Genomic DNA, 22,273 nt, shown 5'->3' on the forward strand with positions numbered 1-22,273 from the left:
CTGTCGTCGCCGGCAGCTCTTTCGACCTTGGAGGACGAGGAGGAGGAAGAGGACGAGGAGGAGGCTCCGACGACCTCATGGTCCGTAACTGAGCGGAGAGAGAGAGAGCAGGCGTCTTGTCCGAGGTAACTCCTCCCCCACCTCCTGTGCTATCCTCTTCCAGCTCCGTTAACAGGGTACCCAACCCAGCAGCTGAACTCCCGCTCCCGTTGCTCTCCTTGACCTTCAGGTCCCGGTAGCTCTCGTACTCGATCAAAGTCTCCTGCCTCACCCGCTCCTCCACCTTCTGCGACTTGAGCACCACAACCTGCTCAGACGAGCGAGGGGGTGGAAACGACTCGACTCCGACAGGAGGAGGTTCACTTTCAGCTAGAGCAGAGCTGTGCTTGTGCTTCTGGAAGAAGTTGGCGAGTTGCTGAGTGACGGGGCCGAACTCGTCCTTCACTTCGATCCTCCCCTGCACCCACCGCGACAGCAGCGGCTGCCTCGTCCAACCCGCAAACCTCTCATCGCACAGCAGGATCGCACCGAAGTCTTCCTTGTGCCGGATCACTCGCCCGATGGCCTGGTTGACCGCCCGCGCCGCTTGCTGCATGTACCACTTCTCCCCGTTCACCGTCGTGCTCGAGTCCTTGGGCTGCCTCCCCGCCACCTCGTCCATGTAGGATCGCTTGAGCACGACTCTGGGGTCCAGCAGCGCAGGGAACGGGAGGCCCGTGATGATGACGGCCCGGCCGTGACGGTCAGCGAAGTCGATCCCCTCGCTCATCTTCCCCCTACACACTGCCATCAGGATCGCCCCGACGCTCCCCTGCTTGTCAACCTGGTTGTCAAATCGTGAGACCCCACCAGCCCCCCTCGCAGCTGAGGACCTGCTCGGTGTACGCCGTCACTGTGGCCTTGAAGTTCGCGCTCTCCCTGGGCTCCACGAAGACGTGCTTGTGGCGAGCTATCCTGTCCCAGATGCCGACGTTCTGCCACTCTTGGATGGTGTTGGTGAGAGCGCTGTAGGAGGGAAAGAACACCAGAAGCCCATCCGGCACGATCCTGCACGTATTTACAATCACATTCCCCAGGTCATGGATCATCTCTTTGTTGTCCTTGTTGCGGTAGCTGCTGTTCAAGACTGTCCCTCGAGGCCCTCGTCTCAGCACCGCAGCGAAGATCTGCTCGTCAGAGATCACGTGCTCATTCTCCAGTACCACCTCAAACTTCATCTCCATCTCGATCGACCATGAAGACATGGGCGACAGAGTTCCACTTGCCAGCACGATGTTTCTGACGCCCTGCTGAAGGATGTCCCGCATCGTCACCCCAGCGCTGAAGCACCAGTAGCCCAGCGAGCGACCTCGTCTCGCTCTTGCTGCGGGAAAGAAGGAGGCCAGGCTGTTCCTCTCGGCCTTGGAAACTTTCTTGTTTTCTGGCTCGTCGCTCACGAACACCCGGTACAGCCTGGAGACGTTCTGGAGATCAGAGGGCTTGAAGACGATCTCGACAGCATCCGCAAACGACTTGAGAGCTGGGTTCGTCGTCATCGCCGACCCCTGCACCTCCAACAGCATGCTTACTGCTCTGCCGAGCATGAGGCAGAGCTCGGGAGCGTTGGTCATGTTGACCCCAGCAGAGTTGAACACCTCGAAGATGAACTCACCGCGTCGAGTGGCTGAGGGAGGAGATCCCAACAGCTCGATGGTGTCCAGCTGCTTCTCGAACGCGAGGAGGATGTGCTTGAGAATCTCGAGCTCACTCACGGAGGGCGGGTCAGCGAAGCTCATCTCCATCGGGTTCTCGCGCATGGCAATGCAGCGGTCGATCTCGCTCACGCAGATGGCGATGTCGCTGGAGCAGATGTCGAAGGAAGCAGCGTCCGAGCAGATCGTCTCCATGTTGTGAGCCTCGTCGATCACCACGATGCTGTCCTTCCACAAGTGCAGCAAGGACTTGCGGGACGCTGGATCAGTCAGGTAGTTGTACGGCATGAAGACAACTTCGGCATCTGACGAGAGGTCGCGAGACAAGTAGTAGGGGCAGACCTTGTGCGTGGTGCCATGCTTGCACAAGTCCTCGATGTCCATAAGCTCCTCCACGACTTCCTTCCTCTCGTGCTTGTGGTCCATTACGTTCCTATAGTACCCGCAAGCTTGTGCCCCAACCAGTTTCGAGCATGCAGCGTTCTGCGCACTTCCTCGCAGCTTCGATACCTCAGGATGTATGCAGAGCTGCTGGCGCGATCCCAGCACCGCCATACGCGGCTTGTAGGAGGACGCACGCAGCTCTCGCACGACCTGTGTCAACTGACCATGCGTGCGAGACATGTAGACCAGGCGGCTCGACCCCGGAGAGGACGGGAGGGGATGCATGGAAGGCGGGAGGGACGCAAGCTCAGGCGGCAAGGAGCTCTGGCTCGACACCTTGCTTGAGTTCTTCCACCCGAGAACTCCGCAGAGGAGGCACAGGGTCTTTCCTGTCCCTGTGGGGCTCTCGAGGAGCGCATGGCGTCCAGGAGCGCTGAGAGCATCGATGAGAGCTTCGAGGAGCCTCACCTGAGAGCCATACGGCCTAAAGGGAAACTCAACCCTCACCCCCCTCACCTCCACCCCTCCTCCTCCTCCTGTCCCCTTGCTCCTCCCTCCCGCCATCTTTTAATCTTTAGTTATATCGCCGGATCCCCTTGAAAAAGTTTCCCTCTTGAATGGGAGCGTAGAGTTGGGTGGTCAACTTGGAACAGAGGCACAAGAAGGCTAGAAGACCAGCTCGAGACGAGACGAGATGAGACGAGACGAGGAGAGACGAGAAGAGAAGAGAAGAGACGAGAAGAGAAGAGAGGAGAAGAGAGGAGAAGAGAGACGAGACGAGAAGAGAAGAGAAGAGACGAGAAGAGAAGAGAAGAGAAGAGAAGAGAGAAGAGATGAGACGAGAAGACAAGAGACGAGAAGAGAAGAGAAGACAAGAGACGAGAAGACAAGAGAAGAGAAGAGAAGAGAAGAGAAGAGAAGAGAGGAGAAGAGAGGAGAAGAGAGAAGAGAAGAGACGAGAAGACAAGAGACGAGAAGAGAAGAGAAGAGACGAGAAGACAAGAGACGAGAAGAGAAGAGAAGAGACGAGAAGAGAAGAGAGGAGAAGAGAGACGAGACGAGACGAGAAGACAAGAGACGAGAAGAGAAGAGACGAGAAGACAAGAGACGAGAAGAGAAGAGAAGAGACGAGACGAGACGAGACGAGACGAGAAGAGAAGAGAAGAGACGAGAAGAGAACAAGAAATCAGAAGTCGACGACGCGGAAGCAGATGGTCGTAGAATATCACCACTGTCACAATACAGTGAGATACTTATCATCGGCATCGATTGATCAGTGAATGTGTCAGCAGCCTATTGGACTGACTTCTTTCTCAGGTGAATGTCAAGTCGACCTTGTCGAAATTCAGTGTCAGAGACGTGACGAGTAACAAGCGACTCGTCCAGGTATTCGGTCGCGTCACAAACTCTTTAGCCACTGCTGTCTGTAGGACGAAATGCAACAACTTTACAGGTTGAAGTATTTGTCTTTATCTCTTCGTTGAGAAATCGTCTCCTCTCTCAGCTTGTCATCTCTCGCTTGCTTGTCCTCGTCTTCTCCTGTTACGATTGTTTGGTCTCACTGGGGTCGCGCTAGGACATGCCCCTTTCTATGTGCCTATGACAGGAGGGAGTCAGAGATGAAGAAGGCTGCATCTGCTACAGCCACTGGGTGTTTCGATTATTGCGTCGTCCTACAACCACTCAAGGTGGAAAGAAGCTTGTGAAGGGTTGACTTGACATGGACTTTCTTGCTGTGTCCTCCGATTGTAGCGCGTTTAACAAACACGAGCAATGTCTCTGAGGATGAGGATGGGGGCGATGACTTTCAGCTTCATCTGCATGACACTGGGGCCTGCAGGGAGGGTGAGACCAACATGCCCCAACATGCAATTGGAGCAGCGACAGACACAAAGATGTAGAGCTTGTATCATTACATGCTACAATCCACGATCAAGGCGTGGCTTCCTGAGAGCTCGAGCAAACTTTAGCACTCTGCTCAAGGATTTGTCGTTCTCTGTGCCTCCTCTGCGCTTCACGATTCTGCCTGCGTCTCTTCTCCTTCCTCAGCTCGTCTGCAGACATGGAACACACGGGCAAGCCCGCGTTCGAACTTGCGTCGCTTGGCATGCTGACGTCATCGAAATAAGTTTTCGGAAAGGGCAAAGGCTTTGACTCCATGAGGGTCGTGGGTTTGCATCCCTTGTCTGGCATCGGAAAATCGAAGTTGTGAATGATGTTGGAGAGAGACGGCTCCTTCCTCCTTGAGCTCGAGTCCCCATTGTTGTCCTCCAGCTCTTTCCGCAGCTGGCAAATGTCTCGTCGCAGATTCTTGTTTTCCGCGAGGAGCAGAGCATTTCTCGAGTCGGAGAGTGCCAGCAACTGAGACAGGGACTCGTTCTGGGAGAGGAGGTCCGACACGTTGGACTCCAACCTCTGAACATAAGCTCGCGCTTGATCCCTCGAGCGCTTCGCCGCTAAGCGATTCTTGAGAGCTCTCTCGCATTTCTTCATGTCCGTCAACTTATCTCCATCCTGAGGCAGCGCCTGTGGATCAGGCAGAGCCTCTTCCTCTGTGCCAACTCCTGCCGAGGATGCTGAGTCACCAGCAACCTCTAGTTTCGTGTGCAAGATCTGTGCCACTTCCTTCTCCAATGCTGTTAGCGGTTCGGACATAGCTTCATGACCCAGAAAGCATGAGCTTGACAGGCACCTATATCCTCACACCCACACGATGACTCAACTACAATTCGGTTCCCTCACCGTATCGGGCCCGACGAAGAGGGCCAACAGTGATTGACTTTCGTGATCCGTTTATCTGATGATGAAGCAAACAAGCTTCGAAGATTCCCGAGGAGAATTGACACCGAGAGCGATCGGATCTCCCTTTACGCGCGAGAATGAAACCGAATGTTCGTGAAGCTATGACGGAGCTCAAGGATAGGAGGACGCAATGAGCAACTTCAAGGCTCTCGGACAGTATCTGACTGCGATGTAGCACACGATCACGAGCGGAAGAGAGGAGGAGGAGGAGGAGCAGCAGGAGGCGATGCGAGCAGAGCGATCCGAGCAGAGCCTCACTGCATACGCAGTTGGAAATGCACAACTCGATGGTGGGGGTCAATCATTGGGGGTGGGGTATTAAGAACCCCAAAAAGACATCATGAATATGGGGTACTTTCATATGAGATATGTGGGTAGGGTAGTAAATTTTGAAGATATGTGGGGGGTAGTGTGTACAAGATAGGGGTGGAGGTGAAGTCAGCATGTCAGGAGGAAACACATCGATGGCTCCATAGATTTTTTGATGGGGGTACAGGCCAGTGGGGTAGTATAAAAGATGGGGTGATAAAATTCAGGGTGGGTACCATGAGGGAATTTACCCTTCAGAATCCTGGACTTCAAAGGGTACCAAGCCATGGAGGCCGTGTATTAATAGGGTAGGGTGATTGGTAGGGGTGGTATAAACTGAGCTAAAACATTTTTTTGTGGTGGTCATATTGTGAACCACACGGTGGCAAATGGCAGGGTAGGGGGTGGTCTCACTCAAGGGTGATAATGAAAGATGTCACCATGTACCGGTATATAGACCATCAATTTACGTGAAAAAACGGGGTACACATCGATTCTGATGGTGCACTGTAAATTTGAGGGGGTAGGGGTGTTGGCGTGTGCGACAGTCAGCCTGTGTCAACCACAAACCTGCTGACCCTACCCCACATTTGATCCTTCCATATCACCCCTACCCCCTACTTCTAGATCCATTGTGGGGAAACACACTTAAACTGAGGATGCGGAGGCACTACCCCTACCTCCTGGATAACACTGCTGGTCCTGCTGCTGACGCTTCGTATAGAAGTCAAGAGTTTCGCCGGACCCGGCGGGATGGCACAGGCTCAGTAGTTCAGCCTACCGGCGTTCCCGGCCGCGATGATGCAACGGCCGGGCGGGCCCGGCCCGGGCCGCGTGTCGCCGGGCGTGACGCGTGACAGGAGAGCCGAGCCTCGGAGTACTGACTCCGTGAGTACGGGGCAGTGTGTCACGGTCTACCGTACTTTCAGTGACATTTGTGTGTGACTTTTGAATTACGAGTACGGTCGGGGAAATACTAAGATGATAGAAAGAATGGATTCAAGTTTAATTATACACTGATGATGCACATCTGAGCTGAAATCGTAACATGTTGTAGCTAGGGCACATGCCAATTGCACTAGTTTAGAGGAGCTTATCATGGATTCCTCCGGTGATCTTTCCACTAAGCATTTGCTTGACCGGGCTGAGACGAATGGATAAGCACCAGTCTTCATTTCAGATATGAATGCGACATACCAGAATCCGATGGCCTGGAAGATCATCTTCTTCTGGTCGGGAGTGAGGTTGCCGACCAAATCGACCGATACGTGGATGCTGTAGACGAGTCAGTTGCAGGACTGACAGACATTTGGTCAGCATAACCTGTCCGGAACTTGTTTGCCGGCTTCAAACTTGTCTTGAACTTCAACTTTGATCTGCGCAAGGAATCAACTTCACATTACACAGAACATCCACTTGACATCACCTCCTTCAAGGCGTCCGCAGGAAGTTTGCCGTCCTTGACCAAGGTAGAGGTGAAATGCTGCAAGGTCATGCTTGTGCATGCAGCCAATCCGGACAGCACCAAGTTCTACACAAGAACACTGTTTTAGAAGAGATCCCACGGGTGCATTACGATGTACCTTCGGGTTGGGGTTCAGGCATGCCTGACCAGGCATAGGTGGCAATTCAGCAACAATCTCTGTCAAAACAGTCAAACGCTTATGGCGATAAACTTGAAGCGACATCGTATGCTATACAGAAATAAAACGGAAACAAAGTGATCTCAAGCTAGTCATCAACACAGAAACTTGGCTCGCATGATTTTGAGAGCGAACTGAACACAACAAAGGCGGGTGGAAACTAGGGATGAACAGACCTGATGATCCGCCAAAGTTGATGCGGGTAGTGAAGTCGAGGCCCTTGGCAGAGGAGGTGACAGAGGACCAGCGACGAGTCGCAGGAGCGAACATACGAAGACGAGAGAGCATGGCAATGCAGAGGTAGTGAGTGACTTGGTAGGTAGAGGGTCTTTTTATATCCTCAGAACGGGGTGGTGTACATGACCGGTGGTCAGTCACAAACTCTATACCGCCAGCAAATTCTTTGGAAACGGAGGGTACGATACCTGAGGGTGGGGTGGTAGGGTGGTAGCGAATGGGCGTAACAGAAGATTGGGGACGAGGAGACAGGGGGATACAAGGGTGGGGGTGGTGACGGGGGTAGCTAGTTTTATAAATTATCGGGGAGGTAGGGGTTATGAGAAGGGATGAGGGGGGTAGTCCAGGTAAGGGGGTGGGGTCGGGCTGTGACCGAGGATTCCAGGGTCGCATCAACGAAGCAAGTGGTGTCATCAGTGAGGGCATGAGGGGTAGTAGGAATTACTGGTATCAAGGGGGGGTGATACGAGATTTGATGGGGGTACCTGTAGAGAAAAGCACAACATGAGCGTTGTGATCGCAGACAGTCAGCAGTGTCAGTGAATTCATATGGTGGGGTGATCAAGTGAGGGGGTTGCAGTGTACCCCACCAGGAATCTTCGTTGAAATTCGCTCATATTAGAAGGGGTAATTTAGCCAAGAAAATTATTTAAGTGGGGTAGGGTCCTTTAATGTGCGGAGTCAGCAGGAATATGGTGGGGTGGAGTCAGCAGGGAAAGGTCACCTACACACAACTACCAACTGCGCTTATCGTGAGCCCACCTCAGCATGATCTGTGACTGCTCAGTGACTCGCCTTCCTCGGGTCATGGCCCCGGGTCATCAGCCGGCCCCGGGTCATGCGGCCCTGCCGGGATCAACTCCGATACTGATATCTTTACTTAACTACAGGGGCAATCCGCCCCGCCCTGCCATGCTATCGCCGTCGCGGTCATCGATGGCATGCCCCGGGGAGGAGTGAGAAGCATAGCGAGCGGCACCAGCGATGGTGGGAGTACAGAGCAAAAAGGCCTTTAGCTCTGCCTTCTGCTCGGCCTTGAGCTGATGGAATATCCTCAATCGAATGCGTTTACAGCTCGGATCATCTGAAAGAAAACGCAGCAGCCTCGTCGCTATCCTCCTCTACATCCTCCTCTACATCCTCGCCTCCATCCTGACCTACATCCTCCTCTCCACACCCATCCTCCTCGTTAGTTCTCTGATTTCCTATTTTGTGTCTGTGCTTTTCCTCACGAGTCGCAGCTTTGCTTGCAAGACATTCGTGTACAACGTTATCTCTCCTCCTCTCCGCTGCTGTTCGCGTCTCCACCTGCTAGAGAATCCAACGAGAAGTGCCTTGATCTTGATCTTCCTCCTCTCTTGCGTATCATCGTCATCTCCCCCTCCAACCCAATCAGCACCGCTATGGCTGCAACAACAGCAGCAGGCATCTGCTCCTTTTAGTGCAGTAGATGATTCATCTCCAGAGAGAAATATGACCCCTCCGAACACTGCTCCAGCTGCTCCCTCTCTTGCTCTCTCTCTTGCTCGTTCTCTTCGGGATGAAGGGCATGAGCGGCTGCAGCCTTTGGTCGACAGGAGCGCCTACAAGGCTGCGGTTCGGTCCCGCCTTGACAAGTTGAACTCTCTCAGAGACGAGATCATGCTGGAGAAGTTGATGAAGGCAGGCCTGTGCCGTGAGAAGGAGCGAGCTAAGACTTGATCCTCAGGAAGTTGATAGCAGTGAAGACGAGGGGGAGGAGGGCGACGGGAGTCTCGTGGCAGCAGTAGACAACATCTTTGACGGCGAACCTGCGGGAATGTACCGGAGCATCTTCGACGGAGAGCGCTTCACCACGCTGACAGAGCTGCAGCAGCATATCAGGCGAGTGCTTGTTGCTTCTTGCACCTGGCTGATGCGTTGGAACAGCCAGGTCCTGCAAAAGAGATATGGACATGGTGAAAAGGTGGGGGAGGAGGATGAACTATCTTGGGGAGACGACGACGACGACGACGACGACGACGACGACGACGACGACGACGACAGGGACGAGGAGGCCATGCATGTGCGTGGGAGCAGGAAAGGACTAGGAAGGAGTGAGGGTGCAACGGCAGGAAGAGGCGCAGGAGCTAGCAAGAGCTCGTCACTTCCAGTCAAGTCCAAGAGAACGAGAGGAAAGAGGAGATAGCGCAAGTTGTTTAATAGGTCAAGTGTAGGAAAGCTCAAGTTTCAGTCCATTACGAGCTCTCGTGCCCCAGCCTAGGGATGGAGGAGGTGAAAGTCAGTGAACGGAAGGAGCCGCAGCAAAGGCAGCAAAGGCGGACAAGGCAGCACCTGTCGGAGGAGCTTGTTCCACAGCTTCATCTCACACTCCTCAGCGGCTGCAGCTTCGGTCACATGGTTGCCTCTCCCTCGCCCTCCTCCCGCTCTCTCTCTCCTTCCTCTGCTTCCTCTCCCTCCTTCGTCTCCCTCCTTCCGCGCTCTCCTGCCTCTCCCTCACCCTCCGCATCCTGTTGGTAGGTCTGTTGGCACGTCCTCCTCGCATGGTCCATTTCTCGTCGGACCCTCTCGTCCAGGATGCGAGCAGAGACCTACGAGGAGGTCAAGGGCGAGGGAGGAAGAGAAAGGATATGCGGACCTGCGGGTCCTGGTGCATTCCATGCCTCCAGCCTGGTCTCCCGAGCTGATTCTGAGGGTGAGTAAGAAGCATGTGGAGCAGAGGAGGAAGGGAGGTAGAGAGGGTCAGCCAGTGACGAGAGGAGTAAGTCGATCAGCCTTCGACTCATCGCATCAGCTTCATGTTCGCACTCACATGGTCCAGACGGAAGTTGCGAGCCTCCTGCAGCCGTTGCATTACTTCTCTAGCCCGCTCCTCACGGTCGGGTCTCCCCTCGTCCTTCCCCTCCTTCTCAGCCCCGCCCGTCGAGTCTAGTGATGGCGCTCCCCGCCCCTGACGTAGAAGCCGTAGCCACACTCCCCCTCCCGCAGGACATGCTCCTCCTTCTCCACCAGATGGATCGAGTAGGGAACGAAGAGCTTCTGCTCTACCAGCCTCCTGCACGTCTTCGCCTCCTCTCCTCCTTCCTCCGCTGCATCACGAGCCTTCGGCTCTTCAGCTTTGTGAACCTCATGAGCCTCCGCTGCTGTCGGAGAACTTTCTTGTTCAAGGCCGGGAGGAGCCGAAAGGGGGGGGGGAGGGGGAGACTGAGGGGAAGGGGGAGGAGAGGAGGAAGAGGATGCTTCAGCCTGAGAATCGTTTCCTACGGCGTCACCTCCCTGCGCTGCTTCTCCTCTCCCATCGGCTTCCTGTCGCACCTCCTTCACCTGCTGCTCTCCACCTGGACTCGCCAACTGGTCCTGCGTCTGACTTCCAACGGCTGTCGTCCTTTCCTCCTCATTCTGACGGGCTGCAGCTCCGTCGTCCCCCCCATGCGCGGGAGCTGCTGCTTCCTCGCCCCTGTTCTGACGCTCTTCAGCTCGCCCCTTGTTGTCCTCCAGCTCGTCTTCCAGCTGAGAGCGACTACATGTCACATCGCCATCGATTTCCCTCCTCCTTTCGTCCCGGATACCTCTCTTCTCCTGATTCTCCCTCCTCCCCTTCCCCCCTCCTCTCATCACTCTCTTCGCTTCTCAATCTCACCAGGTCGAAGCCGTAGGCAGAAAGCTTCCGCTTGAAGTTGGTCTTGCGGCAGACTCCCATCTTCCTCAATCCAGTGTAGCAAGACGTTCCGTTCTCGAGCTCGCAGGTCTTGACAAGCGCTTCGTAGCTTACGTTGTGACCTACAAGATACTCGACCTTGACGGGTAGCGGATGCCCTTCAGTGTTGAACACGTAGGGCTGTAAGAGGAGGTGAGAGGGGAGCAAGAGGAGGAGGAGTCGAGACCTCTCGGTTCAGCCAGTGGTCGCGATCGAAAAGGAGGAAAAGATATTTGAGCGTCTCTGCAAGAAAGTAGGAATCCATCCGATCCTCTAGCCTGACCCTCCCCCGTCAGACCCGTCAGAAAATTCTCCTCTCTGCCTCCCCCTCCCTCCTCTCCCTATGTACTCTTCCTGGCCCTCTTCCAACATTTTTGGTCCTCCCCGTCCTGCCCTGCCCCTCCTGATTCTCTTCCCCTTCCCCTTCTCGCCTTTTCGTCTCCACATTGGACATGGCAGCGTAGCCGCATCGAGTCTTCATGAGCGACTTGAGTGAGACGAGTATGTCCAGCCCCATCGACAGCCACACCGGGTCATGAGTCGCCTGCTCTCAGGTCAATCCACGAGGAGGCTTCGCAGGAGAAGGAAGTCGGAGGAGGAGAAGGGTGAGGGGAAGTGGGCGAGTGGCGGGAGGGAGGGCGACCGGAGGGAGGGCTCACTACCTGGTAGAGGTAATAGATGGACTCCACTGTCTCAGGCCGAAGGGGATACCCTTCGGCTCCCGTGTGAAGCTTGCCGGCCTCGAGGTTGAAGGCCTCCGGGATGCCTCCGAACCTTCGCCACAGCGAGTGGATGGCGTACTGAGACTCCACGGCCGCGTCAATGTCGCCGAAGAGAACCTGAAGCCCCGGCCAGAAGGACGCGAGCGACGAGTAGACCATCCAGCTCACCGTCCCGCTCTGCATGTTCACGTCCAGGTACCAAGCACCCTTGCGGAGGAACTTCATGATGCCCGCGTAGCACTCGGAGAACATGTGGAGCGAGTCGCCGTCGCCGAAGAGGAAGTGAGCTTTGACGAGGTACTCGTACAAGGAGTCGATGTTGGTGCCCAGCCCCGAGTCGAGATGCGTCCACACCCCGCTGTCGATGTTGATGTGGTTCCCCACCAGCCCCAGTCTTGACCGTCTGCTCCACAACCCTGCGGTCGCCCTCCTCGCCGCGAGCTCATACTTGGGGTCGAGGGTGAGGCGCGAGAGCATCACGAACTCGAGGAGGTTCGTTCCTCCTCCTGCTGCCGAAGTGATCACCGTCTCCCCCGGGGGAACCCCGCGTCGCAGGTTCACCGTGCCGTAGGGGATGCCAGTCTTGGTGTTGAAGGCAGGCATGAGACGATCGGCGAGGTCGACGGCGAGGAGGAGGAGCTCATTGTCGTACCAAGAGAGGAAGCGGAGGGCAAGGAAGTGAGCGGAGAGGAGCCCCCCCAGCGCTCGGATGTTCGTCTCGAAGACAGAGACGTTAATGTCGACGTCGAAGGACACTTCTGCCATCACCTTCCTGTCTCATCGCGTCAGCTCCCCTCCCAGCCCTCCGCTCGTCTCACCTCACTGCTGCATCAAACGCAGAGAGGTTTCCCATGATGGCGAGAGTGTCAAGAGCATCGATGAGAGTCAACTTGTACCCTCCCTGACCGAAGAGATCCTTCCCCGAGCACGAGATCGGCCTCAGCTCATCGTAAGGGTAAGCCCACTGCATGTAGCCGTTGAAGGAGAACTCAAACATCTCCACGATCTCTTTCCTCACGCTCTCCACGTAAGTTTCACTGAAGATCTCTTCTTCGAACTTCTCTGCTCCTTCATCTGCCTCTTGGAGCTCGTCAGCTGCCAGGCTGTCGCCGCTCGAGCCCCTGAGGATGTCGATCAACCTCCTCTTCATCTCGTTCAAAGTCTGCGGGTTCGACTCGGAGCTCAGAGCACGAGCGATGATCGCTTCCCCGAGATGAAACTGATCTCGGTTGGAGGCGTTCAAAAGATCGAAAGAGCTGGCGAGCTCCTCGTCTTGAAGCACAAGCCTGAGAATCTCCTTCCTCAGCCCTCGTGACCCCTCCACATCCCCCTTCCTCAACAGATCCATCACCGACTGCTCCATGGCAGCAGCGTCCATCTCGGATGCTTCACTCACCAAGGGTGTGAGCAGGAGGAGACTCAGCAAGATGGCGCGAAGAGTATTCGTGTGTCCACGCACGTGAAGGGGCATGGGAGGAGCCTTGCTCTGCTCTTGACTCCAGTCAAACGCCGTCCTCCTTTCGACTCGATTGCCTCCCCTCTCCTGCCCGTGCGGTACCAGCTTCCCCCGTGAGTCTACCTCCCTGCATGCTTCTGCCTACTTCTCCTTCTCTCTCTCCTTCTCTCTCTCCTCCTCTCTCTCTCCTCCTCTCGCTCCCCTCGCTCTCCCCTCGCCACCCTCATCAGCACCGCAGGTGAAATGCTCTTATGAGGCGAGCGAAAGATGATCCGCCTCAAAGAATCGAGTACTAATTGGAGAGACGAATAGTCTTGCTGTCTTTATTTTGTCGTTAATTATACACTGAGGCAGACTCGAGTTGTTGAAAAGGAAGAAGTCAACGGACTGGCAATCCGTCAAACTGAGAGTTGGGGAGGGAGGAGGAGCAGGGGAGAGAAGAGCAGGGGAGAGGGGAGGAGACGAGAGCAGAGAGCCCGTGGCTCATTCAGTCAGATGGCGAATCAAGCCGCAAGGGAAGAGGCAGAGGCGAAGCTGTCACCTCCTGCATCTCCTGGCTCGATTTCTTCTCCTTCCTCCCCTTCTTCACCATCCTCTTCAGCCATATACGTTGCGTACGAGAGATTGGCTAAAGGACTGCTGAAACAAACGAACCAGGGGATTGTCAAATCTGTGCTAGCACAGAAATACGACAAGCTGGTGGACGACATCTTTGATGGAGGATACAGGGCCCCCAAAATGCGCGTCATCATCGAGAGAGCTCGCGAGGCACAACAGAGCAGAGAACCTTGCGAGTGGAAGGGTCCAGCCGCGAAGCCTTCGGTCCGACGGCAGGTGCAGCAGATGCTGCGAGCAGCTCGCACAAAGTTGGAGAAGAAAGAATACAAAGAAGAAGAGGACGGGAGACCACAAGTGGCTCAAGTCTGCAAGATCGAGGAGGAGAACCCTTCAACGGTCCTTCTTCACCCCCAACCATCCAACCACAGCCCCCCTCCACAGCCCCTCTCTGATCGTTCGCCTCCTTCGCTTCCTGGCGCCTTCAAGCCCTCGCGTCCTCACCATGTCGAGGCACAGGAGGTGAGCAGAGCAGAGCGACCTGCAAGAGACGAGCTGAGATTGATTGCTTGCAGACCTCCTTCCTGGAACCAGAACTAGCGGAACAGACAGCTAGTTCCGCTGCCCCCGCTGCTCGTCGCGTTTCTGTGAGGAGATCGACAGACGCTGATCGTCCGAGGGCAAAGGTAAGGCACTACCTGACCTTGGCGATTTGCTGCCTTGGCTTCCTCTGAGTGCGTTGACACAGAACAAGAAGAAAGTCTCGAATCGAACTCACAAGACCGAAGACGAGCCCGCACAAGAGCCTCCTGTCGTCCAGGAGGAGAGGCAGCCGCAGTCTCGCTCACCGGCTTCTTCTCCTCGACTTCCTACCCGGGGCAAAACTTCAGGGTCGACGCGGCAGGACGTGCCAAGCGAACCGACGAGAAGAAGCGAGAAAGTTGGAGGAGCCTCATCGATGAATTCTCTTCCTCCTCCTTCTCATCACCACGAGCAAACTCAGGGACCCCCCGGGACTGCGAGGATCTGGCAGTCGAGCGGGGAGGTGAAGAGAGTCAGGAAAGTTGACAAGGCCACTCAGTGGGCACGGAGGAAGGAGGAGGCAGCTGAGCCCTCAGCTCGTTCAAGCCCTCGCGAGCCCGCCCCAAGGAAAGAAGAAGAGATTCTTGCAGTTGAAGTTGCGCAGGAATCTCCGCCACCGGCTGGGAGTGTCAAGACTTCTCTGTTCCTGACTCCTCGTCCTCCCATGCCCTCGACAGCCCCCACCAGAACCTCCAGCTCTCCTTCGGCTCTCCCTCACCAACAGGCTCGGACGCCAATGCGAGCCGCTGAAAAAGAAGAGCAGGATCAGCTTCTGCCCTATGTGAGTCTCGTCCTCGCCCTCGTCCTCGTCCTCATCTTCCCTCCACCTCCTCCACCTCCTCCTCCTCCTACTACTACTACTACTACTACTACAACTGCTGCTGCTGCTGCCGCCGCCGCCGCCGCCGCTGCTGATGCGCTGCTCTGACTGGTGGCAGCCGACCAAGAGGACAACTTCTGTTCGCACGGGCCGGCATGCGAGAACGAGCGACACCCAGGGGCTGGGTGAGGGGGAGAGGCTATATGGAGTGTGGGTGCCCGTCATCGACCCCATCAAAGTTGACCGGAAGGTGCGGAGGAAGAGCTAGAGCTAGAGCTAGAGCTAGAGCTAGAGCTAGAGCTAGAGCTAGAGCTAGAGCTAGAGCTAGAGCTAGAGCTAGAGCTAGAGCTAGAGGTAAAAGGCGTGGGGTGGGGGGCGGGGTTGAGAAGTAGATTCTTTGCTGACATGAACTGAGATGGACTTTCAGTTTCCTCTGCAGCATTTTCAGCGCCAGAAGCAAAAGATCGAACAACGAAAGCTGCCGCACGAGAAGCTTTTCCTCGACCTCCTGTGCTGCCAAATGGACAACAAGTCGAAGCCTTTCTTTCAGACTCTCCTGCCCCTGCACGAACAAGCCGTGGGCAACGTCAGTTTCGCTTTGACAGAGGTCAATGCCAGGGAGAAAGCAGCCCAGAGCGAAGGAGGACGCAGAGGGAGGAGAGAGGAGAAGGGGGAGACGAGAAAATCCGACTTGCTGTAGATGATGTCGAAGAGGACGATGGAGTGCCTGAAGGTGTGAACGATTGAGAGCAGAAGGAAGATGCTCGTAGGGGATAGAGGGCGGGAGGGTCAGCGAGACGTTATCAGATGGGCAGAGATAGCAGGAGTAGTCTATTCCTGTTAGAGCAGAACCAACAGCTGCTTCACTGTGTCCAGATGGATTTCTTGGTCGCCATGATCGCTGTCAGCAGCGTGTCAGTCTCTGTCTCACCTGCCGGCCCGCAGCTCACCCGCTACTCTCTCATACCATCCCGTCAGGTCATTCTTCAACAACCAATTCTCCATAAGAGTCGATCTTACATGCTGCAGTCAACTTCAGCGCCCTCCCCCAAACATCCTCCTTCCTCCTCCTCTGCCGCCCCCATCACCACCATCACTTTCACATTCTTGCGTACCTTGCACATCTCCGCAAGCGCCCATAGCATCAAGTCTGCAGGTCCCACAGAAGAACCTCCGATGTAGTTGCCTTGCAGACCCTTCTTGAACGTCTCCCCGTACTCGCTCAGCGGCTTCACCTCGGGTTTGGACTTCCTGCATGGAGACTCAACCCTGAGCAGCTGCCGGGCGACTCACCCGACCTGATGCGGTCGGGGGCTTGAGACACCATGAGGAGGACGAGCGGCTTGACGAAGGTCTGGGAGCAACAGTCGTCGGAGAAGAAGGCGTCGACGAAGTTGGAGCGATCCTTGTCATCGGAGAAGAGCTCAATCTCCACCGCCACCATCACTCCGAAGGTGATCTCCTTCATGAGATTCAACTCGTGCTGGGTGGCCTCTCGGCCGAAGAGACAAGGAGATAAACACTTTGCTATGATGAACGAGTCGTTGACCTGAAACACCATGACCCTCAAGCCAAACAGCGACGACTTGACCTGCATGTCGTTGACGACAAGGATCGGAATCTTCTGATACTTTGACCAGGAGATCTCAGACTTGAACGGGTAGTTCACTTGCACCACGTCATATGGAACCTCTGCCCACGCAAGAAGCGCCCTGACGATCGCGCATGGTGGACTTGCCTCGAACTGATACAGCTTGACCTAATAGAGGACGTGACCTAACTTGCCTGGGAGTTCCTTGGCAGGGAACTGAGGTGGATGATAGAATGAAAGGTGCGATGAAACAAGGAAGCAGGGGAACAGAGGAACAGGGGAGGGAGCAGGGGTGGGAGCAGGGGTGGGAGCAGGGGTGGGAGCAGGGGTGGGAGCAAGGGCAGTGAGCAAGGGAGGGAGAAGAGCTCACTGTATGGATCTCATCCTTGCTCTTCAAGCTGAATGGCTGCGGCGGATCTTCTCCTTCGTTGTTCGGCTCCCACGCCATCGCCTAGTCGGGGAGATCCTCGTACCCTTCTTTTCCTCTTAGGAGTCTCAGTCACGGGGCGGGCCCGGTGGCGGGTCGGTTTTGAGCTCCATACCGAAATAGATCAAAGTTTTTACTTAACTCAATACTCCCACCCCCTACCCCTCCCATTCCACTGATGTCACCCTACCCGACAAAGGTTCAGATCAGTACCCCTAATTCATACCTGAAGTACCCCCCTTGTATCCTGTACAATTGTGTCCTGCAATTGAGTACCCCTCCTTTTGAGTCCACCCTCCCCTAGTAGTGAAATTCGCAACCATGAGTACAGTCCCATCGCCCCCATCTTCATAAAACACAATCGACCGACAGCCAGGCAGGCAGCCAGGCAGCCAGGCAGGCAGGCGGTAGACACAGAAACAGTTACAGTGAGCGAACAAGAGGAGGCAGGTAGGCAGAGACAGAGAGGTAGACAGCGAAAGCCTAGTGAGGAGGATGTGGGTAAAGGGTAGAGACAGAATGAAAGGAAGGCTGCGACTGACAATAAGAGCAGAGAAGACTTGAAGAACACCATCGGAAGGGATCGGAGCAACAGGGTCGATAAAGATGATTGACACTGAAAGAGAAATTCGTGTGGGAGTGACGACGTAGAGCTCATGTGCCTTGGTCAGATGGCGTGAGTGACAGCAATACCCGTCGACCACGTGAACATCCACTGGACGATTGGCTGGCCTCTGTTGTTATAACATGTTGAGCTAAGAAACAATCTGAAGCTCGGGACTGGCAACATCATGTATGCCGAGGGCATGAGATATGCAGGTCCACGCGAAGAGAACATCCCCGACTTTGGAACGTCACAGATCGTACAGGAGATTGACAGTGAGTGCTCGATCCTTTGTTGGGAGTCTTCCTTCTCACTTTTGATGGTTGACATCTTGCTGCTCGAAAAGGTGCTGAGAAGATTGCGCGCGAGGTCGACAGGCAACTTCGGTATGGATCCACTTTGAACGTGGTCCGAAGGACAGCAGCCGACGGGTCAGGTTAGCGATCTTGCAGATCCAGACAAGGCTGCCGGTTGACAAGCTCTCAGTCCGGTACGAAGCTGGAGCAGAAGTGCTGTCACAGGCAGCAGTTGGTGATGACCTGCTGGGATACACTGAGATGTCAGCTCGATGCTGCCTCAGTCTTCTTGCCTGATGCCTCTTGTCCTTAGCGTGTCGGGGCGAAACTCAATCCGCACGGGTTCGCGAATCTACAACCGCACAAATGATGCCACGCCGCTCACGCACACGCACACGCGGCTGGTGAATGTCGCTGTGGTTGAGCGACGAAATCGAGAGTGAGTGGTGCTTGCTGTCTCTGTCATCGTATAATTTTCTTACAGCCCAGGAGATGGAACTGATTCGGCAACGGTACTTTCTGTTGTGCGATGAGGGAAGATGGTTGACTTAGAATCTTCAGTTTGAAGTGCAGGAAGCGACGGTCGTGCCCAAGAAGGCTGGAATGAGCATCTTAATGTTTGACTTGTGAGCGATTTGCTTGTTTCTTGCGCAGATTCATCGACATTCTCTCATGTCTCCTTGCTCCTCACGTACTAGTCGCAGGTGCTGCTCTAAGGGACGGAGGACAAGGCCCAAAAAGCCTCGGGCTCGGAGTGGAATGAGGGAAGACCCATCGCCAGAGTGCTGCTTGCCTCGAGTTTGGCCTAGTCGTGAACTCGTTTCAGGCAAGTCGGAGCAGCTTGGGAGGCTCCGTCAAGGGTCAAGGTCTGGGATCCGACGATAGACTACCACCTCTCGTCTGTGCAGCGAGCTCGTCAATCGAGGTGACTGTGCTATGCCGTTGGCTCGTTTCCTCAACTAAAACAGCAGTGACGTTCAACTCCGGCTGCTCCGATCGAACTCAGAAGAATCTCACGAGGTACCTCCGCTGTGCCGCCATGTCACTCACTTGGTTGACTCGCATGGCCTTAGGCTGGTTCCTCTCACTCCCTGCCCTTTCAGAGGTGTGTTGCTAGCGCTGTCTTCTCACCTCAACTCTGAGGCAGGTCGGATGGGTGGACATGATTATGCAGGCTTCTCCGATATCTGGATTTTGAACCAAAGATAAACAAGGTGAAGATTTTTTCCAGATGGAAGTCCATCACATTTTGTTGTTGTGCAATGAAGAATCGAAGTTTCATGACATCCCCGCAAGGAACTTGAACAGATCTACGAGAGTGACAACACCCTGAAGGGAGCCCTTCTCATCCAGACATGCCAGTCTGGTGGTTCGTGCGATTGAAAAGCAAGAGATGACCTACAAATGAATTTCTTGAGCCTCGACAGCACCACGACCAACACTCAATACCTTGGACAGTGGGTCGGTGATGAGGCAGTGCTTCGGTTTGCTTTCACCATTCTCCGCCTGCTCGTCCAGCTCTTATTGCTCTCATTCCCTTCATCGGCCGTCTTACCCGCTGCAGAGCATGCTCCACAGGTACATTCAAGTCCAGCTCCGTTAGGCCCAGGATATCGGCGTCTGAAAACCTGGAGCAGGAAATTCTCAAGGCAAATTTGCTACAACAAAGCTGACAGAGAAGAGAAGAGAAGAGAAGAGACGAGAAGAGACGAGAAGAGAAGAGAGAAGAGAAGAGAAGAGAAGAGAAAAGGGAAGAGAAGAGAAGAAGCTTGAGCCTCACATGTCCATAAACTTCCCATTAGCATCCACCACAGGGACCCCCGAGATTCCATTTTCACTCATCAATTTCAAAACGCTGAGTCGAGCTGTCAATGAAGGAAGCCATCAAGCTCGACCTACTCTTTGACGGGCTCGTTCGGATGGACCTTAATCACTTTAGACGCTTCCATCGTTCCAATCCCTGACAAAGAGAAGAGATCAAAATGCAAACCTCAGAGAGGCATTCTAACCCGCTTCTCGGAGAGTTCCTTTCAAAGTTCCTTCATGGAGAAATCAGAATATATTCATCAGCAATGACCTGACATTCTCACCTAAATCTTGTTCCTGGTGATAGTACAAAAATCGGAACAATAACAGATACGTGATCTGTCCAATCTTGCACAACAATTAATGGGGTTTTGGTAGCCAATCGTCTTACTATGCATTGATTTAAAAGTGGAGTATTCCCCTCTCGTTCCAGAACTGGCAACACTACCAACAAATCAATCGATTTGGCAGGACAGCAGGCAAAAGTTACCTCGACAGTCGTTTCTAAGAAGAGTGCGCAGGACACACAGCAAGTCATCGTCCGGTTTCACCTCAACGCTGCTCTGTAGTAATCGTCAAACAACTTTCGTACTGCATCAGCAGTCAACAAACCTCGGGACAACCAGACGGTCTTTCGGAGTTACTCAACCAATATGCAAGATCAATCGATCGCAGCGAATCTTTGAAGTTATTTTCTGATGAAGTACAAAACAGGAGCATTTCCAAGAGGTCCGACACAGTGAGCATACCCATGTATCGATCTGATCGTCCATCCCATACAGGAACTGCTGTCTGCTCGTTAGCGGCCATTACGTGAAATGCTCCGAACGCTGACATCGACGCATCGAGCAGCACCACTTTACCGCTCTCAGGAAGCACGTCATACGCGGTGTGCGATCGGAAAAAATTGAAGATGTTGTCCCTGTGAAGGGATTCGATCGTGTCACGTTCTGACTGGTGCTCGTTGGCAGTAGCCATCCTTGAAAATTGTTCCAATCACTCGGCCGATCGGAACAGATTGAGTCCAAGAGACGCGCGACGACTCGCTCCTCAGTAGAGAAAACTTAGAGGAAAAACATCCATCTGGACATTCTCAGCTTTTAAGATCCTGACAGCTTTGTGAAAAAGTTGCGATACGATGAAACAAAGCCTGGAGCAGCCTCTGTTGAAAACATGAAATCAGATCCGAGAGATTCAATGTGCATAGGGAGAGTACAAGATAGCTTTTCTGTCGTCTGTGCAATTCGTATTCTAAACTCCTTCTAATTGACGCACCCATTGACTTATCATCGTCAAATCTGACCATACCCCAGTTCTCTTCACTACCTGAAAATCAGCTCTGCTTGACAGCTAATTGTCCATGATTTCTCCGCATCGTTCCGATACTTTCACAATCTCATTCTCTCACAACGTTGCTCAAGGTTGCCTCAGCGCTTCACGTAAAACATCGTATTCTGCCCTGTGCCACCTACACTCAATCTGCTTTTAGAAGGACATCCTTTTCGGATCTGATTGCATGTCAACAACCTGCCTTCATACCAAAACTTCTTACTCTATCATTGAGACACTATCGCTTTCCCACTAGCTGCCACTCGGTGTATACGATGCATAGCAGTGATCTCAGCTATCCTTTGGGAATGCTCAGCTCACTTGCTTCTTCGCACTTTCCATCACACTCAATGTCATCGATCGCAGTAAGCTTGCTTCCTCGTTCTCACACTGGTGCATCATCGTCTACTGTACTGCAGATAGCTGCTCTTTCTACCGTGAGCAGCTCTTTCTCGTCTCTACACGAGTTTCCTGGAGCGATGTTGGGCATCTACTGCCAACCCCCGTCCTACAAGACCCATCGCGTCCAACCTCATCTCATTTCCTTTCTGTCCTCCGTCATCATCGCAATTCTAAAAGCATCTTCTGCTAAAACGCCTCCTCCTCCTCCTCCTCCTCCTCCTCCTCCTCCTCCTCCTCCTCCTCCTCCTCCTCCTCCTCCTCCTCCTCCTCCTCCTCCTCCTCCTCCTCCTCCTCCTCCTCCTCCTCCTCCTCCTCCTTCTCCTTCTCCTTCTCCTCCTCCTCCTCCTCCTCCTCCTCCTCCTTCTCCTCCTCCTCCTCTCTCGCTTCCCTCGCCCCCTCTTTCGCGCTCGCGGACATGCGAGCGGCAGGGAGGCCACGATGGGGGTAGGGTGGTAGGGTAGTAGGGTAGCTTGAAATTGTAAGGGTAGAATAGAAAAGTAAGGGTGGGGTAGTAATAGAGAGATTATCATATGCCATGGACCTTAGAAACAGGGGTGATCCCTCGAAGGGGGTAGTCTTTGTAGGGGTGATCATTGATGCACTTATGCTGGTGGGGGTTCAATGTTCAATGGGGGTAGTCAGAGGGGGGTGGTGCGGACTGGAGGGTACCAAGCTTGAGTTGCGAGCGCATGAGAAGATATCCCAGAATGTTTTTTTGTGTGAAAATTGAAATTTTAAGATAAATATTGAAATTAGAAGGTCAAATATGAATCTTAGTATCGCGACTAAATCGATTCAAATCATCATAGAATCCTGATCCGAGGCGAGCTCGAATCACTAGCCTCCACTTGAGTAATAAATCTAAAGATATAAACGATGCACTGTGAGAGGAAAGGGAGAGAAGAGGAAGAGGAAGAGGAAGAGGCTCTCCTCTCCTCTCC

General features: G+C 54.1%; 8 protein-coding genes across 8 annotated transcripts; 2 read left to right on the forward strand and 6 right to left on the reverse strand.

Annotated features, from left to right (window-relative positions):
* Window positions 1–385: 385 nt before the first annotated feature.
* GUITHDRAFT_39398 (hypothetical protein) lies at window positions 386–2,591 on the reverse strand (the record flags this gene model as incomplete). Its single annotated transcript, XM_005839770.1, has 2 exons — window positions 386–823; window positions 873–2,591. Coding segments are annotated over 2 exons (2,157 nt in total), but the record flags the coding sequence as incomplete, so codon positions are not given.
* Window positions 2,592–4,324: 1,733 nt separating this feature from the next.
* Window positions 4,325–5,158, reverse strand: GUITHDRAFT_150456 (hypothetical protein; the record flags this gene model as incomplete). The annotated part of the gene is made up of 1 exon (XM_005839771.1): window positions 4,325–5,158. A coding segment is annotated over exon 1 (375 nt), but the record flags the coding sequence as incomplete, so codon positions are not given.
* A 1,015-nt stretch (window positions 5,159–6,173) lies between these two features.
* On the reverse strand, window positions 6,174–7,048 carry GUITHDRAFT_150457 (hypothetical protein; the record flags this gene model as incomplete). Its single annotated transcript, XM_005839772.1, has 6 exons — window positions 6,174–6,330; window positions 6,384–6,461; window positions 6,510–6,562; window positions 6,613–6,717; window positions 6,770–6,828; window positions 7,006–7,048. Coding segments are annotated over 6 exons (399 nt in total), but the record flags the coding sequence as incomplete, so codon positions are not given.
* A 3,815-nt stretch (window positions 7,049–10,863) lies between these two features.
* Window positions 10,864–12,461, reverse strand: GUITHDRAFT_64693 (hypothetical protein; the record flags this gene model as incomplete). Its single annotated transcript, XM_005839773.1, has 4 exons — window positions 10,864–11,026; window positions 11,195–11,289; window positions 11,405–12,236; window positions 12,283–12,461. The coding sequence occupies 4 exons, from the start codon at window positions 12,459–12,461 to the stop codon at window positions 10,864–10,866; spliced, it is 1,269 nt and encodes a 422-aa protein (XP_005839830.1).
* Window positions 12,462–13,415: 954 nt separating this feature from the next.
* On the forward strand, window positions 13,416–15,577 carry GUITHDRAFT_101302 (hypothetical protein; the record flags this gene model as incomplete). The annotated part of the gene is made up of 6 exons (XM_005839774.1): window positions 13,416–13,997; window positions 14,051–14,161; window positions 14,224–14,838; window positions 14,996–15,062; window positions 15,128–15,231; window positions 15,305–15,577. The coding sequence occupies 6 exons, from the start codon at window positions 13,416–13,418 to the stop codon at window positions 15,575–15,577; spliced, it is 1,752 nt and encodes a 583-aa protein (XP_005839831.1).
* A 163-nt stretch (window positions 15,578–15,740) lies between these two features.
* Window positions 15,741–16,939, reverse strand: GUITHDRAFT_161092 (hypothetical protein; the record flags this gene model as incomplete). The annotated part of the gene is given in 5 exon segments (XM_005839775.1): window positions 15,741–15,808; window positions 15,828–15,900; window positions 15,993–16,128; window positions 16,176–16,636; window positions 16,839–16,939. 5 exon segments carry the CDS (start codon window positions 16,914–16,916, stop codon window positions 15,741–15,743), a joined length of 816 nt encoding a protein of 271 aa, XP_005839832.1. The 5' UTR covers window positions 16,917–16,939.
* A 507-nt stretch (window positions 16,940–17,446) lies between these two features.
* Window positions 17,447–18,777, forward strand: GUITHDRAFT_161093 (hypothetical protein; the record flags this gene model as incomplete). The annotated part of the gene is made up of 9 exons (XM_005839776.1): window positions 17,447–17,774; window positions 17,846–17,935; window positions 17,986–18,058; window positions 18,109–18,234; window positions 18,280–18,307; window positions 18,357–18,421; window positions 18,500–18,577; window positions 18,622–18,720; window positions 18,764–18,777. Coding segments are annotated over exons 1-9 (660 nt in total), but the record flags the coding sequence as incomplete, so codon positions are not given.
* Window positions 18,778–19,028: 251 nt separating this feature from the next.
* GUITHDRAFT_92110 (hypothetical protein) lies at window positions 19,029–20,659 on the reverse strand. Its single transcript, XM_005839777.1, has 10 exons — window positions 20,214–20,659; window positions 20,092–20,164; window positions 19,993–20,045; window positions 19,886–19,949; window positions 19,805–19,834; window positions 19,695–19,755; window positions 19,576–19,650; window positions 19,351–19,423; window positions 19,245–19,301; window positions 19,029–19,193 (listed from the first exon to the last, which is right to left on the reverse strand). The coding sequence occupies exons 1-10, from the start codon at window positions 20,577–20,579 to the stop codon at window positions 19,074–19,076; spliced, it is 972 nt and encodes a 323-aa protein (XP_005839834.1). The 5' UTR covers window positions 20,580–20,659; the 3' UTR covers window positions 19,029–19,073.
* Window positions 20,660–22,273: the final 1,614 nt, after the last annotated feature.

The sequence above is a fragment of the Guillardia theta genome (genome assembly GCF_000315625.1).
Source record: "Guillardia theta CCMP2712 unplaced genomic scaffold GUITHscaffold_7, whole genome shotgun sequence".
In the NCBI taxonomy this organism is placed as follows: domain Eukaryota; class Cryptophyceae; order Pyrenomonadales; family Geminigeraceae; genus Guillardia; species Guillardia theta.

Coding starts and splice junctions, on each gene's coding strand:
- GUITHDRAFT_92110 (XM_005839777.1), bottom strand. CDS start 20,579: ATGGCTACTGCCAACGAGCACCAGTCAGAACGTGACACGATCGAATCC. Junction 20,165..20,213: donor GACCGTCTGGTTGTCCCGAG/GTTTGTTGACTG, acceptor CGATTACTACAG/AGCAGCGTTGAGGTGAAACC. Junction 19,302..19,350: donor TGGAGCATGCTCTGCAGCGG/GTAAGACGGCCG, acceptor CTGGACGAGCAG/GCGGAGAATGGTGAAAGCAA.